A 17,043-nucleotide genomic window follows, 5' to 3' on the forward strand; every position below is an offset into this window, starting at 1 on the left:
TGCATGTGTCAATGATGTCAGACAGTGGCATGCAAGTGCTTTGACATTCTTATGTCCCATGTATGAGACCTTAGAAAGCTTAGCTTACATGTCTCTTGTATGTTTTTTACACAATACATGCAACATTTCTGTTATGTCTGAATATTTAACCACCCATGTAAATCAGATATTATAAGAATCTACACTAATTATCTGCCATATATATTACTTACAAGTTTCGTGTAGAATATATAAGAATCTTGTTGAATTCTTCTATACCTTTTACATATGCGCATTGCTGCAAAGTCAATACATACAGTAGCTAAAACATGCAAGGAGACATGCATGGAGACTTTCTTTGCAACTTGCGCTGTTATCGCTGAGACAGACTGTTTCATCTAAAAATGTCTTTATCACAGCACATTGTGGTGCAACCTATAAGCACTTATTAATTAATTGTGTTCGGCAGATCCCTTTTTTATCCGTGTAGCCTTTAGGTTGGTGTGCTCTGGAAGGATGAGAGCAAGGATGGGACAGTGTGGCTTAATCCAAATCCAGTGGAACTTTGTAAGTGTGCTTGCGGAGTGAGTGCCCATCTCCCTCCAGATCCACTCTCTGACTTCCTGAGCAGGCCTTCCTCAACTATGCACTTTTGTAATTGTTATTGAAAGCTGATATTGAATCTAACTATTGGACAGCTTGTTGTTCAAGTGACAGCGCTGAAGATCATGTTTGATATGTGCAGACCGCTCCGATTATTGATGGTTGATTATTTATGGTGATATTGACCTCATTGCTGCTTGCTGCAACAGAAAATAATAATTATAATGTCTTATCATGTCCGTGCTTCACCTTTGATGTGAAGAACCTGTGTTTTGTTAATGTTTAGTTGTATTTAATAGGTATCCGACTACCTCACCTCGTTAAACAAAGTGACGTAGCGGCTACAAACTTCAACCTGTTACACAAAGTCATGAAAATGTTATCCCCAAAACCACGCCAAGAGCAATCAAAAGAGCAAAGCAACATGGACCACATATATGGTGGTAATGTAATAATTTGAGTGAGTATTATCAAGGAGTAACTGACAGTAATGACCAGGCTGTAATGTAAAGGGCCAGGGTTAAAATAAGGGTCAACTGTTTTTTTTTTTTTAAATGTATAGACTCAATAGGCTGAAGGGTGTAAATGTCCTCTTCCTTGTCCTTCACACTCCTCTTTCCTACCTCCTTGACCCAGATTCCCCAGTGTTTGGCTGTGGAAGAGCAACACAATCCCGCTGACCCTCTAAGCATGCCATACCCCTACTGATCCCCTAGTCACATGCCCCAGAATACATTGGGAGGTGGCGGCCAAGGCCTTGGGATGTCTAGGAGAAGCCTTGGGATTGGAGGAGCTCAGTCAGGCTCTAAGCCTAAAACAATCCCCTTTTTACGGTTCTAGGGTTTTGATCTTCTATGCTTCAAATGTAATACATAGTAAAAAACTACAGGAAAATTATTAAAAACTGTGAGAAATTTATTGAGAGAACAGGAAATAATGATGGAGGAGAAAAGTGAGTGGGAAAATTATGAAAAGAAAATGGGAGAATGGCAAGATGCAGTCTTGTGTATTCTACTGTAAGACATCTCTCCATCACTAACACAACAATCTATCATATGGTAAAATTGTGGACATTGCCACTCTGAAACCCAAACCCTTAATTATCTATTATTGTTTAGTTCGTACTGTGGAAAGACTTTGAGGAATGAGAACCTGGACCAGAAACAGAGACAATAGTTTACTGTGCGATCTGATCTGTATGACTATGAGTATATATATAGCTGCTTGTTTGGGGATTTATAAAGGGTTCTGTCAAATAGGTGTCAGTACACACAAGTAGAAGGAAGGGGAAGAGGAGACAACAGAGATACCTGACCCTGTATGGAGGGTGGGAGAGAAGACTGCAGTATAAAGATCACACACATTCTACAGCTAAGAGCCACTACAGATGCTTGAACATTGATTCGACTGTACTTTTCTGTTGTATTTCTCCACAAAAACCTGTGTCAAGTAAGTAACTTTAGGCTTTTTTTAGTGTGACAACAGATTTTACTGTTTTTTTTGGTGGTATTTTTTCCTAGATTTATTGGTAAGCTGTAGGTAGGGAGACTGTTGGACATTTGTTGACATAAGCGATGGCTTTAGCTGGATCAAGCTTCCAAGGGGGCTTGGAGACTCTATGGAGACAAGATAAAGAGTTGACGGGGGAAGGGCACAATATAGAGGCAGATCGAGAGGGAAAAGGGCATGCAGGGGAGTCAGTACAGTAAGATAGATCTAGAGAGAGGCCTAGCTGAAAAAGAGGATAATAAGATTCAAGAAGTGAAAGAAGTGAAAGAAGAGTGGGCAGTTGATGGAGAGCAGGAAGGGGTGATAGATGATGTGGATACAACAAGGGTATACAGCAGAGACTCATATGCCAGAGAAACGTTCAAAGCCCTGGAGCAGCTCAGGGACTCGTCTCTCCTCACTGACCTGACTCTGAGCACTGAGAATGGACAGCGTCTCCACGCACACTCCCTTGTCCTGGCTGCTGTCAGCTCCCTGGTACATCATGCCCTAACACACCAGAGGCTGCCCAAGTGGGATGAAGAGATGGAGAAGATGAGGGAGAGGAGAGAGTTTGACATGAACATACAGACAGAGATATTCATCAGTCTGGGTTTTGAGGTGAGGTGTGTAGGGCTGGCAGGGGTGACTGAGTTTGCCTACACTGGTGCCATATCAGCTCTGAACAGAGATTCACTGGCCCAGATACAGACTGCAGCTAAAACACTAGGGGTCCCCAGAGTTCTAGAACTCTGCAGTAAAGAGGAGGGGAAGATGAAGAAGGGAGTAGAGAAGAGGGCTGAAGAAAAGAAGATATCTGCTGAAGAACAGATGAAGCTCACTCTTCAGTCAATCAGACAGCTGTGGAAAGAGGGAGTGGGCTGTGATGTGGAGCTGGAGGTTGATGGGACATCATTCCATGGTTAGTAAACTGGTGTCAAAATACATCATGACTATGTACTGTACAATGATTGAAATGTGGGTCGTCTAATGGGGACCAAGACGCGGCATGTGACGTGCTCATATTCACTTTTATTTAACTCTACATCAACAAAACGACCGTAAACAGTCCCGTCAGGTGCAACATACACAAAACAGGAAACAACCACCCACAAAACACAGGAAAAAACACACCTACTAAATAGGACCTTCAATTAGAGGCAACGAGGAACAGCTGCCTCCAATTGAAGGTCAACCCAAGAAACTTAAACATAGAAATAGACACACTAGAATAAACATAGAAATATACTAACATAGAACATAAACCAAAAACCCCAAAACACATAAAACAAACACCCCCTGCCACGCACTGACCAAACTACAATAACAAATAACCCCCTTTTCTGGTCAGGACGTGACAATGATAGTGAAGAAAATTCATTTATTTTTAGTTGGGAGCGTCCAAGATCAAGCTAAATAACCCGTTGTAACGGCTGTCGGAAGAGAGAGTAGACCAAGGTGCAGCGGAGTTAGTGTTCATCTTGAAATTTAATTTGGACAAAGAGAACACTACAAAAATGAACAAAACACGACAGCAAAACAGTCCTGTTAGGAAACACTCTAAACAGAAACAATCCCCCACAAAACCCAAAGGAAAAACAGGCTCCTTATGTGTGACTCCCAATCAGCAACAACGAACTACAGCTGTGCCTGATTGGGAGCCACACACGGCCCAAAACAAAGAAATACAAAAACATAGAAAAATTAACATTTGTAACCCAATGTAACACCCTGGCCTAACCAAAAATAATGAACAAAAACCCCTCTCTATGGCCAGGGCGTTACACCCGTGCATGCTTATGATGGTAATAATATTGATTTTTAGCATATAATAATATGATTTTAAATAATAATAGGATGATATATAATATATTAATATTACTAATATATTAATATATAACAACATGATGTTATAATGAGAAAATATATAAATGAAATATAAATTGTGTTTATATTTTTGTAATAATTGTTGGGGACTCGTCCGGGATCAACATAATAAAATGATGTTAACTTCAAATATTCTGACTTTCTGTCTTAAATCTGAATTCATAAGAGTCCCGATAAACCAGATGGGGAAGTAGTCTATTTATGAGCTACCTGATTATAATAAGGATGATAACATCAATAATCCATTTCCTCTTCTCTCTCCTGTCTCCTCCAAGTCCACAGAGTGCTCCTGGCTGCCAGTAGTGACTTCTTCCGGGGAATGTTCACCAGCGGGATGAAGGAATCCCAGCAGCCCTGTGTGGCGCTTCCCTTCCTGGAGGCTGCTGAGCTGGAGGCCATAATTGGCTGCTCCTACAGTGGGTCCCTCCCCCTCAGCTGGGGACGTGTCTTTGAGATTACCTGCACCGCCCTCCAGCTCCAGTTCCAGCCCGCCCTCTCGCTGTGCCTCAACTTCCTGGAACAGGAAATCGATGCTCACTCCTGCCTGGACGTGGCCTCCTTCGCTGAGGCTTATGGGATGCCGGAACTCCTCGAAGTGGCAAACAGTTTTGTCCTGAGACACTTCCAAAACGTGGCAGCCACCCCTAAATTTCAAGACCTGCCAGCCAAGAAGCTTAGAAGATATCTGAAAAGCGATTCCCTCTTTGTGCCCTCTGAGCTTGTCGTCTTCAAGGCTGTGGTGGTTTGGATTGAGGCGTGTCCCAGCAAAAGGCTTAAACTCACCAGAGAGCTGATGAAGAAAGTCCACTTTCCCCTCATGAACGTCAAGGAGTTCAATGAAGTTAAAACCACAAAACTGTGGTCTGAACGCAACACGGAAGGTCTCTACCTGACTATACTGGAGGACTATCATTCCCATCACGTTGCACCTCGGACCCTGTGCAGGGTCTACTTGCCGAAGGACAGTCTAGTCTTGGTGGGTGGAGATCAGATCTCTGCCGACTTTAGCCGGCGATCTCCCAGCCGAGAACTGTGGTTCGGAAACTCTCTGAGGAACTACACAGGCATTGTAAAGAATGTGGAATGGAGATTGCTTGGAGAGATGCCAAAGCCACCAAGGCTAAGTCACGAGGTGGCGGTACTCACAGGGAAGTTGTACGTGGTCGGGGGACAGAGTTATGAAGGCATGCTTGACGTTTTCAACTCGACCTACAGGTGAGATAAGACGCTTTGGGTTTGTATCTACTAACCAATGAGTCCTTTAGGTATGACATGTTTTATATATTTATGTTTTTACATGATTTTCTCCTTCATCTCTCATTCTTTATTGTCTTTCAGATATGATCCGCTTCAGAACCTCTGGGAGAGATTGGCTGACTTGCATAAGACAAGGTGCAACTTTTCCATGGTTGTGCTGGACAGGATGATATATGCCATTGGAGGGGACATTGATCCAGAAACTAACCTGGATAGTGTGGAGCGCTACTGTCCAAACACAGATTCCTGGAGGTAGGTTTTTTTTTTGGTAACTCAAAAAGGAATGGTAACACAGAATTGCTTGCAGTAGTTAATGGTTCCATTGGAGATTTAAGTAAAACGTTGTTTCTTTGTTGCTATCATTACCAACTTTGGCCTTCCCTGTTAGCTTTGCCCGACCCTTGGATATGACTTTGAGCTGCCATGCTGCCACAATTTTGGATGGAAAGATTTTCATCTCAGGGGGGTTGGACTGCAGGCACCAGTGTCTAGTATCCATGTTTCTGTACCACCCTGAGAGAGGAACCACCTACCTGGCCGAGATGAGCCAACCTCGAGCCCGTCACTGCATGGAGACTTTAAACGGCCATCTTTACGTGGCAGGAGGAGTCACTGTTGATGAAAACATGACATCTATCAACCAGCTGGCCTGTGAGGTCTATGACTCGGTTAGTGAACTTTGGAGTGCTCTCACACCCCTGGCCGTCCCTCATGTTGGAGCAGCCTCTGTGGTTCTGGAGGGGATGCTCTATGTGCTGGGAGGATACTGCCAAGAGGACTACAGGGAGACCAGACTGGTTCATCGTTATGATCCCACCATCCAACTTTGGGAGAATATGGGCGAGATGCCAGGACCCAACACTGGCATACGAGCCTGTTTGTTGCACCTGCCCAACCACTTAAGACAATGACACATCACTATAAATCCCATAAGACTACACTACATTTGTCAGGGAACATAAACGGAACTGGGAATGAAAGTGAGCCATATTGTTCTGGAACAGAAGCTTTATTTTAAAAGCATGGGGCTGGATAATAATGTTATTTTATGTTCCAGGCATTTTTTTCAAGTCCTACAAAAATACGCAACAAAGCATGTTTTGAATCCTTGTGCCGATGTGAACACAGAAGCTTGTTAGCTAGCTTGCTAGCTCAAGCTTGTTAGCTAGTTAGCTCAAAGGACATGCAAAGTTCCTTCATAGAAGCCGCTCCTCCTAGGTATAATTCTGTGGACCTAATTCAGCTAATGTATGTCATAAGATTTCTAGCACTTCAAGCCTCCTCCTCAACCATCTCTCGCTCTCGCTCCACCCGCAAACTTTCAGTCACAACTTACACCATAGGCTGCACTTGTCTGTCCATCACGCATGTAAACAACTAGCTTGCCTGCTCTATCTGCACTTATTTCTGAAGTAATTTAATGAGCTAAAATTGTTAATTTCACTGGTTGAAAAAGGAACAGAAAAGAACGATATAAACCGGTACTTTTTTGGGGGTTCGAACCAGTTCATAACTTCCTTTTGCTGGTCGGAACAGTGGAAAGGAATGAACAAAAATAGTGGTTCTGTTCAAAACAAAATGAATGTAAAATTATTTTGGTCCCAACACCACAAAAAATAAAGGGAACACTTAAACAACACAATGTAACTCCAAGTCAATCACACTTCTGTGAAATCAAACTGTCCACTTAGGAAGCAACACTGATTGACAATACATTTCACATGCTGTTGTGCAAATGGAATAGACAACAGGTGGAAATTATAGGCAATTAGCAAGACACCCCCAATAAAGGAGTGGTTCTGCAGGTGGGGACCACAGACCACTTCTCAGTTCCTATGCTTCCTGGCTGATGTTTTGGTCACTTTTGAATGCTGGCGGTGCTTTCACTCTAGTGGTAGCATGAGACGGAGTCTACAACCCACACAAGTGGCTCAGCTGTGGCAAGAAGGTTTGCTGTGTCTGTCAGCGTAGTGTCCAGAGCATTGAGGCGCTACCAGGAGACAGGCCAGTACATCAGGAGATGTGGAGGAGGTCGTAGGAAGGCAACAACCCAGCAGCAGGACCGCTAACTCCGCCTTTGTGCAAGGAGGAGTAGGAGGAGCACTGCCAGAGCCCTGCAAAATGACCTCCAGCAGGCCACAAATGTGCATGTGTCTGCTCAAACGGTCAGAAACAGACTCCATGAGGGTGGTATGAGGGCCCGACGTCCACAGGTGGGGATTGTGCTTACAGCCCAACACCGTGCAGGACATTTGGCATTTGCCAGAGAACACCAAGATTGGCAAATTCGCCACTGGCGCCCTGTGCTCTTCACAGATGAAAGCAGGTTCACACTGAGCACGTGACAGACGTGACAGAGTCTGGAGATGCTGTGGAGAACGTTCTGCTGCCTGCAACATCCTCCAGCATGACCGGTTTGGCGGTGGGTCAGTCATGGTGTGGGGTGGCATTTCTTTGGGGGGCCGCACAGCCCTCCATGTGCTCGCCAGAGGTAGCCTGACTGCCATTAGGTACCGAGATGAGATCCTCAGACCCCTTGTGAGACCATATGCTGGTGCGGTTGGCCCTGGGTTCCTCCTAATGCAAGACAATGCTAGACCTCATGTGGCTGGAGTGTGTCAGCAGTTTCTGCAAGAGGAAGGCATTGATGCTATGGACTGGCCCGCCCGTTCCCCAGACCTGAATCCAATTGAGCACATCTGGGACATCATGTCTCGCTCCATCCACCAACGCCACGTTGCACCACAGACTGTCCAGGAGTTGGCGGATGCTTTAGTCCAGGTCTGGGAGGAGATCCCTCAGGAGACCATCCGCCACCTCATCAGGAGCATGCCCAGGCGTTGTAGGGAGGTCATACAGGCACGTGGAGGCCACGCACACTACTGAGCCTCATTTTGACTTGTTTTAAGGACATTACATCAAAGTTGGATCAGCCTGTAGTGTGGTTTTCCACTTTAATTTTGAGTGTGACTCCAAATCCAGACCTCCATGGGTTGATAAATTGGATTTCCATTGATTATTTTTGTGTGATTTTGATGTCAGCACATTCAACTATGTAAAGAAAAAAGTAGTTAATAAGATTATTTCTTTCATTCAGATCTAGAATGTGTTGTTTAAGTGTTCCCTTAATTTTTTTGAGCAGTATATAATACCCATCTATCTAACACCAAGCTATATTTACATAGATTAAGTTTATATTTTCATCAAATGAATAAAAATTGCATATACAGTATATGTTCTCTACTTGCTTACAGCTAACTGAGCTAGCTGTCGGGAAATTCAAAGTAGTATACAGTTGTTATTTCCTAGTTGTGATGTCAGAAATACAACTTTGTTTCATTCATGTGCTTTTTGGTCGGAACAATTCTTTAACCAACAAGATTTTAGCTAACTTGCTTAAAGGCCCCCACCAGAGGGAAATACCACCCCTATTTCGACATAATTCCTATCCTTGAGTGAAAATGCTCATTTAGGTTCCACCTCCAAGTGTGACCTAGGCTCCTAATACATATTCATGAATTGGGGGTGTAAACCAAGGTTATTATTAGTTTTGTGTTTTTATTTCTATTAGTTTTAATATATATATTTAGTTTAAGTTTAAAAAATAATTTATATTTCATTTTTATATTATTTAGTTTCAGTTTTAGTTTTTGTGTTAGCGACAGAAAGTAGCCTATGCGTGGGAGTCTAGGAGCCATTTATGTTTTGTGTAGTTTTAGTGTTTTTTGGGATGTCACTTCTTGCCACTGTGGGGCAGTAATGCATAAGGTGATGGGTCAGGGCATAGATTAATTTAGGTTAAATGTAGACTCAGCAAGATGACATAGATGTTAAAGTGCGAGGCTAAACTTTTAAACTGTTTTGGTCCCGTAGCTAACACGTTGTAGCAGCATGAAGCGTACCCGTGCACATATACTCTGTGTGACTGTGTGAGAGCAAAGTGTTGTATCACGCTCATCTCATTGGGTGTGTTTGAAAAGTAAGGCTAAGTAAGCAGACTAGACGAAAGTCGACGAGTGAAGTTGGGGGAGGTGCATATGCAACAGCCGGAAGTCGAACACTGTAGTGGTTTTCAAACAGTAAGACTCAGATCAACATGGCAGTGTCAACATAGCTGCTATTGTTTATAAAAGTGTTTCTTTATAAATGTCCAAATAAACTTTTCTAAACCCCCATATTACGCACTCAGAAACTGAAAACATAACGTGTGTACAATTAATTGGTTAGAGAGCGGTCTCAAATCACTTTCCTTTGTATCACAGGGTTCTGCCTGTACCTTTTAGATTTTTTTTTAAACTTTTCGAACACACCCAACCTTTACAATTTTGGCAAAGTTGGTTCCTGTTTCAGTCACGTCTATGGTCACGTTCGCGTAGGTCAACCAAAAACCCACTAATGATTGGTTGACAAATAGTGCCTCCCACTAGCCAGGCGTTGGCTGCATGGTGCAGTTGGTGAGAAGCAACTGCAGCAACTTGAAGGCGACTTCATAAAAAACTGCATTACCTTTGATCACATAGTTTTTGTAAAAATCATGCAGTTGACATGTAGGCGCAAGTTGGACAATTTTTATCCCCATAATTCAACACACTTTGAAAGGCGGTGATCAACGATGGTCACCGATTAGAAAAAAATGGATCAGCTCTCATCTTTCTGAGTCTACCTTTAAATTATCATGCCAATGAGAGTCTTCGAGCAGATCACTTATGTCAAGTTGGTGACCATCGTTGGTCATCACTTTCAAAGTGTCTAGAATTATTGGGATTAAAACTGCAGTTGACTGCAAGTTTCTGCAGTTGCTCTTCACCAACTTCATCCTGCAGCCATGGCCTGCATTGTGGGAGATTCTATTGTCAACAAATCCTTCGTTTTTCTTTTGTTTGACCCATGCTAACGTGATCAAAGACATGACCGAAACAGGAAACAACTTTTCTGCGTTTCGTGTATACAGTGGGGCCCAATCCCAAATGAACCCTACACACTTGTGAAGATTGGAGAGGATTTGACAGATTTAAGCAATATTGTAATAGCTCCACCTTGTAATAACGCCCTCTGATAGGCTATGTGGAATTTTCATCATGTTGTTTATACCATTCAAATCCTCTTAGATCCCCACGTGCATGGGGAGTCCATTTGGGATTGGGCCTGATATATACAAATAAATGTGATATCTGAGGCTCTTTCTCCCAGTAATTGATTGTACAATATACATACATATTATTTCAGTTTGTGTGTGATATGGGGCTTGGAGACATAGAAAGAAAACTTTATGAACAATGGCAACACTGCCATGTTGATCTGAGCCTTACTGCTGGAAAACTACATTAGTGTAGCAACTTATGGCTGTCGCAGTTGCACCTCCCCTGACTTTACTCCTCGAATTTCATCAGAATGTCTCATGTGGATGAAAACCTAATTTAAAAAAAGCGTATGATCCCCATTTAATTTTTGCCCCAAAATAAGAGAAAAGTAACTAAAACTTAACATAATTCATGATGGTTTTTATTTTATTTCATTTCGGTTTTTTTGGAGTCAAAGATAATGTTTTTTGTATAGTTTTAGTTTTTCAAACAGGTTTGTTAATCATTTTATTTCAGTTTACAAAATATTTTTTTCATGATTAGTTTTAGTTTTCTATAATAACCTTAGTGTGAACGTTGTGGTGAATTCCGCATGGAGTGGAGAAACAACAACATTGACAGCTGACAGTGTAGCTATGACAGCTGTCAGTGTAGCTAGCTAAGGTCATAATCCTCTAGCTTCTGACACCATGTAGATGTGTATAAAGATAAACACACATTGTAACTTAACTTGCCGAAGTCTGGTTTATTCACATACAGCTAGCTAGCATACAGCGGTACCGGCACAGATTGAACAATAAGACAGGTTTTTCACCGGATGTATAGAAGGGAAGCATCCAGTTGGCGTTTCCACTCACAACCTAATATGGCCGTGAGAGGAAGCCCAGTGGCCGGCAGTGGGAGAAGATGTAGCGAGATAGATTTTTGCTGACATTCTGATAATTTTCTCATTGATGTAACATTTGATCTCAATACAGTTTTCTGATCCCAAAACTAGAATCTGTTACGAACAGAGTGGACTAAGTTTAGTAGACTTTACCTTTTTCCAAAGTTTATATATTTTTTAAAGTTGTTTAGAAGGAGTGCAAGGGTGAATTGAGCTATTGCACACGTGCACTTCACAGAGTAGGTGTTCCATAACGGAAATATGCAAATGCAGGCTAGAATGTGCCAATAGGACCTCACTAGCTCATGCTTGGTTCTGTCCCCCTCCTTGCTTGTTCTGCCCACTATGACTCATTTGTTCCCATTGGAAATGACAGGCTGTGGTCTATCTTGGGTTAGTAAAAATCATAACAATCTTTGGTAATACTGTAGGTAGATATGTTGTCAATTGCATTTCATATCAGTACATAGTAAGTCTCAAGTAAGTCTCAAGTCTTAGCACTCAAGTCCCAAGTGTATTCCCAAGTCAAGACAGGCAAGTCCGAGTCAAGTCTCAAGTCAAGACCGTCAAGTATCAAGTCAAGTCTCTAGTCCTAAACTTTGAGTTTCGAGTCCTAAACAAGTCATAATGTGCTCTTCACCAAATGTAATACCATTTCATAGTAATAGAGTAATAGTTTCAGAGTAATAGTTAGTATATTACATTTACGCAAATCATGAATGCTTTTAAAAATATCTATATGTATATTACTTTCCAAATAAACGTTATATTTCATGGAAATACATGGGTAGCCATGAGAAAGACCCCTCCCCCCAATAGTAATCGACTATCGAGGATCAATATGGGGCGCAATCGGGCGATGTAGGCTTGTACACAATCTCCCAACCTTAACACACACACACACACACACACACACACACACACACACACTCTGTGTGTGTGGTTACAGTAGGCTAATGTATGTCAATGGTTTTCGGAATAGCAGTAACAGGCAAGATTTAGGCTACCAACTGAATAGCCAGTTGTAGCTCAATCTTGGGTGCAATGATCACATTCCCGCACTGACTGACTGTGTGGAGGCTCATTAATTTAACGTTACATTAGCCTACATGCAACACTAGCAAAGTTATAAATTATATAGCTGTTGGCTATATTAGCCATGAGTTACCGATCGTTGTGCAGATTCAAATGTAAAACAAAGTTGGAAATTGTTACGCCTCCGTCTGTAATTTTCTTCCCGCATGTTTTGCAAGTTGCAATCCGTTTTTTGTTGATACAGCGTCGTCTTTATATCCGAAAATAATAATTTTGGGTATCATCTTTCCAAGGGCTCCATCTGAATTCACCCGCCGACGTTCCTCTGTACTGTCACGCACAACTTTTTCTCAGCTGGCACAATTTGATTGGCTGCTGTCCGAATCAAACTGTAATCCGTTAAATGAAGAGTTGATGCCCTGCAGACTTTTTTTAATAGCATCATTTTTTATATTTGGGCTTGGGGAGGGTATCAAGTCAAGTCGAGTCATAAGGCTGAAGTCCAAGTCAAGTCACGAGTCATTGGTATTAAAGTCAAAGTCGAGTTGCAAGTCATCATATTTGTGACTCGAGTCTGACTTGAGTCCAAGTCATGTGACTTGAGTCCACACCTCTGGTGCATAGTCATTGATCATGCAAGGACAAATTACTCACACAAATTGTGTGATTGTTATGAGCCCTCTTAAGGATTGTATCCTTTTCTTTGAAATGCAAGAGAATGGCCATAATATAATAGCTTCCATACAGAAAAGACACTAACCATCACACATCTAGATGGCCAAGCGGGTGGGTGTAGGGCCAGAAACAGCAGGGGTTCAAACTTTAGATCCCAGTTCCTACATTTGAATGTAATGGATTTTATCAAACAAAACTATGCTACATTTTATCTCTGGGACCCTCAGGATAACAAATCAGAGCAAGATTACTGAATGTAAGTACATTATTTACCTTCAGAGGTGAATGTATGAAACCAAGTGCCATAATAGAAGTTTGTTGTTGTGCACTCTCCTCAAACAATAGCATGGTATTTTTTCACTGTAATAGCTACTGTAAATTGGACACTGAATTTAAGCTTTGTGCATGTATAAGACATGTCTATGTCGTGGAAAGTTTGCTGTTACTTACAACATTATTCTAGTCACATTAGCGCACGTTAGCAACAACCGTTCCGGTATAGGGACACCGATCCCACAGAGGTTAGGAGCCCTTTATACACACAATAAACCTCTTTATAATGATATAGCTACCATCCCACAACATAAACGAAAGGGTACAGGATTAGTTATCATAATCTTTGATCACAGTGTTAATGTAAATCCACATTATTAGTTGGCTAACTAGAGTTCTACAAAGGAATAGCACTAGTGATCTTGTAGCCGAATGTGTATGCACTGTACAGGTGATGGCCAAGTGCAGGAACATGGGGTGGTGGCATGTTACTGACCACCCAGGTTTTACCCTGTATGCCTCAACCCATTGCAAATGTATAAAAAAAATGAAATAATATATTTACGTAAGTATTCAGACCCTTTGCTATGAGACTCGAAATTGAGCTCAGGTGTATCCTGTTTCCATTTATCATCTTTGAGACGTTTCTACACCTTGATTGGAGTCCACCTGTGGTACATAAGGTCCCACAGTTGACAGTGCATGTCTGAGCAAAAACCAAGCTATGAGGTCGAAGGAATTGTTCTTAGAGCTCTGAGACAGGATTGTGCCGAGGCACAGATCTGGGGAAGGGTACCAACAAATGTCTGCAGCATTCTTAAAATGATTTAAAAAAAAATTCCCATCATCTTTGAAATGCAAGACGAAGGCCATAATGTATTATTCCAGCCAAGGTACAATTTAGATTTTGGCCACAAGATGGCAGCAGTGTATGTGCAACGTTTTAGACTGATCCAATGAACCATTGCATTTCTGTTCAAAATGTTGTATCAAGACTGCCCAAATGTGCCTAATTTGTTTATTAATAACTTTTCATGTTCAAAATTTTGCACTCTTCTCAAACAATAGCATGGTAATATTCCACTGTAATAGCTACTGTAAATTGGACAGTGCAGTTAGATTAACAAGAAGTTAAGCTTTCTGCCAATATCAGATATGTCTATGTCCTGGGAAATGTTCTTGTTACTTACAACCTCATGCTAATCACATTAGCACACGTTGACATCACCCTGAGCGGGGTGAACCTCAGTAGGGGAAAAAAGGGAAAACACCATATTTTAAACTGAGTGTGTTACTTGCAAATTACTGTAAGTGAATACTCCGGGAATACTCCGGCTTGCAATCCTTATTAAACATACTAACCTCTGATCAAGGAAGTTTCCTGTGGTCTCTTGTATGAACAATGGGCAGAATCCCCTCACAGATGATCTTTTAGGCCTTCCTGTGACATCGAGTGCTGTAGGCGTCCTGGAGGACAGGTAGTTTGCCCCCGGTGATGCGTTGCTCCGACCTCACCTTATTACACCTTATGCACGTTATTACTATAGTACAAGCACAGAAAATGAGGCATATAACAATCCCAACTGGAAGGAGGATTTGGAGGAGCATAGTTCTCCACAGGCCTAATGTATCGTGGAACCATGATGTTTCTGAAGTACCTGCACTATTGGAGGGGGCAAATTAGTGCACCAATGTGTCAAGCCCGTCCATTAATGCTGTTAAGTTATCATGTGGGTCAGGCAGCAGAGTACAGCATGCCCCTCCTGTGAGATTTAGAGCACCACATATTTCGCCTTGCCAAGATATAGTCGAGTGCCATTTGGTGCTGTTGCAACATCATTCGGTAGTTCTACTGGGCATTTTATAAAGTTTTAAATGTTTGTACAGTGAGGTTAGAAAACTGGCACATAGAGTAAGGAATATTATCAATATGTTCAGCTAAGCACACAGTTCCATACCATGGGAAAATGCTGATACCCCACTTCTCTCCGAGGGACATACGCCAATGGAAAGATTGGAGGTTGTTAAACTGTGCCATGTCCTCCTCCTCGAGGGGCCGACCCTTGGCGCTCCTCTGCCGCTTGGTCCACCCTTGCCCTCTTGGTCCCCCCTTCCCCTCAACTGCTGGGCTTGATTGCATTGTGCAGCAAAATGGCCAGGCTTGCCACAGGTGAAGCAACTTCCAAGTTTGGGTTTCCCTCCACTTGCACCACCTCCCACTCCAGCAGGCACCTGCCCCTGGAAGACTGTCAACTGGGAAGTTGCTTCAATATATCCACATAATTCTCCTCCTCATGATGCCATCTATTTTGTGAAGTGCACCAGTCCCTCCTGCAGCAAAGCACCCCCACAACATGATGGTGCCACTCCCGTGCTTCACGGTTGAGATGGTGTTCTTCGGCTTGCAAGCCTCCCCTTTTTCCTCCAAACGTAACGATGGTCATTACGGTCAAACAGTTGTATTTTTGTTTCATCAGACCAGAGGACATTTCTCCCAAAAGTACGATCTTTGTCCCCATGTGCAGTTGCAACCGTAGTCTGGCTTTTTTATGGCAGTTTTGGAGCTGTGGCTTCTTCCTTGCTGAGCGGGCTTTCAGGTTAGGTCGATATAGGACTTGTTATACTGTGGATATAGATACTTTTGTACCCGTTTCCTCCAGCATCTTCACAAGATCCTTTGCTGTTGTTCTGGGATTGACTTGCACTTTTCACACCAAAGTACGTTCATCTCTAGGAGACAGAACGCGTCTCCTTCCTGAGCAGTATGGCGGCTGCAAGGTCCTATGGTGTTTATACTTGCGTACTATTGTTTGTACAGATGAACGTGGTACCTTCAGGCGTTTGGAAATTGCTCTCAAGGATGAACCAGACTTGTGGAGGTCTACAATTTTTTTCTGAGGACTTGTCTGATTTCTTTTGATTTTTCCATGATGTCAAGCAAAGAGGCACTGAGTTTGAAGGTAGGCCTTGAAATACATCCACAGGTACACCTCCAATTGAGTCAAATGTTGTCAATTAGCCTATCAGAAGCTTCTAAAGCCATGACATAATTTTCTGGCATTTTCCAAGCTGTTTAAAGGCACAGTCAACTTAGTGTATGTAAACTTCTGACCCACTGGAATTGTGAAACAGTGAATTACAATTGAAATAATCTGTCTGTAAACAATTGTTGGAAAAATTACTTGTGTCATGCACGAAGTAGATTTCCTAACCGACTTGCCAAAACTATAGTTTATTAACAAGAAATTTGTGGAGTGGTTGAAAAACGAGTTTTAATGACTCCAACCTAAGTGTAGGTAAACTTCCGGCTTCAACTGTATAACTTTGGTGTCAGTATGATATCTTATGGACTGATGGCTAATTTGATGGCAGTATAATATACTGCTCAAAAAAATAAAGGGAACACTTAAACAACACAATGTAACTCCAAGTCAATCACACGTCTGTGAAATCAAACTGTCCACTTAGGAAGCAACACTGATTGACAATAAATTTCACATGCTGTTGTGCAAATGGAATAGACAACAGGTGGAAATTATAGGCAATTAGCAAGACACCCCCAATAAAGGAGTGGTTCTGCAGGTGGTGACCACAGACCACTTCTCAGTTCCTATGCTCCCTGGCTGATGTTTTGGTCACTTTTGAATGCTGGCGGTGCTTTCACTCTAGTGGTAGCATGAGATGGAGTCTATAACCCACACAAGTGGCACAGGTAGTGCAGCTCATCCAGGATGGCACATCAATGCGAGCTGTGGCAAGAAGGTTTGCTGTGTCTGTCAGCGTAGTGTCAAGAGCATGGAGGCGCTACCAGGAGACAGGCCAGTACATCAGGAGATGTGGAGGAGGCCGTACGAGGGCAACAACCCAGCAGCAGGACCG

The 17,043-nt window shown here is 42.4% G+C and overlaps 1 protein-coding gene across 1 annotated transcript; it reads left to right on the forward strand.

The window, feature by feature from the left end:
* The first annotated feature begins 2,268 nt into the window (after positions 1 to 2,268).
* LOC106608908 (kelch-like protein 33) lies at positions 2,269 to 6,125 on the forward strand. Its single transcript, XM_045722586.1, has 4 exons — positions 2,269 to 2,992; positions 4,233 to 5,172; positions 5,296 to 5,466; positions 5,603 to 6,125. Exons 1-4 carry the CDS (start codon positions 2,269 to 2,271, stop codon positions 6,123 to 6,125), a joined length of 2,358 nt encoding a protein of 785 aa, XP_045578542.1.
* The last annotated feature ends 10,918 nt before the right edge of the window (positions 6,126 to 17,043 follow it).

This window comes from Salmo salar, chromosome ssa07 (genome assembly GCF_905237065.1).
Source record: "Salmo salar chromosome ssa07, Ssal_v3.1, whole genome shotgun sequence".
Taxonomy (NCBI): domain Eukaryota; kingdom Metazoa; phylum Chordata; class Actinopteri; order Salmoniformes; family Salmonidae; genus Salmo; species Salmo salar.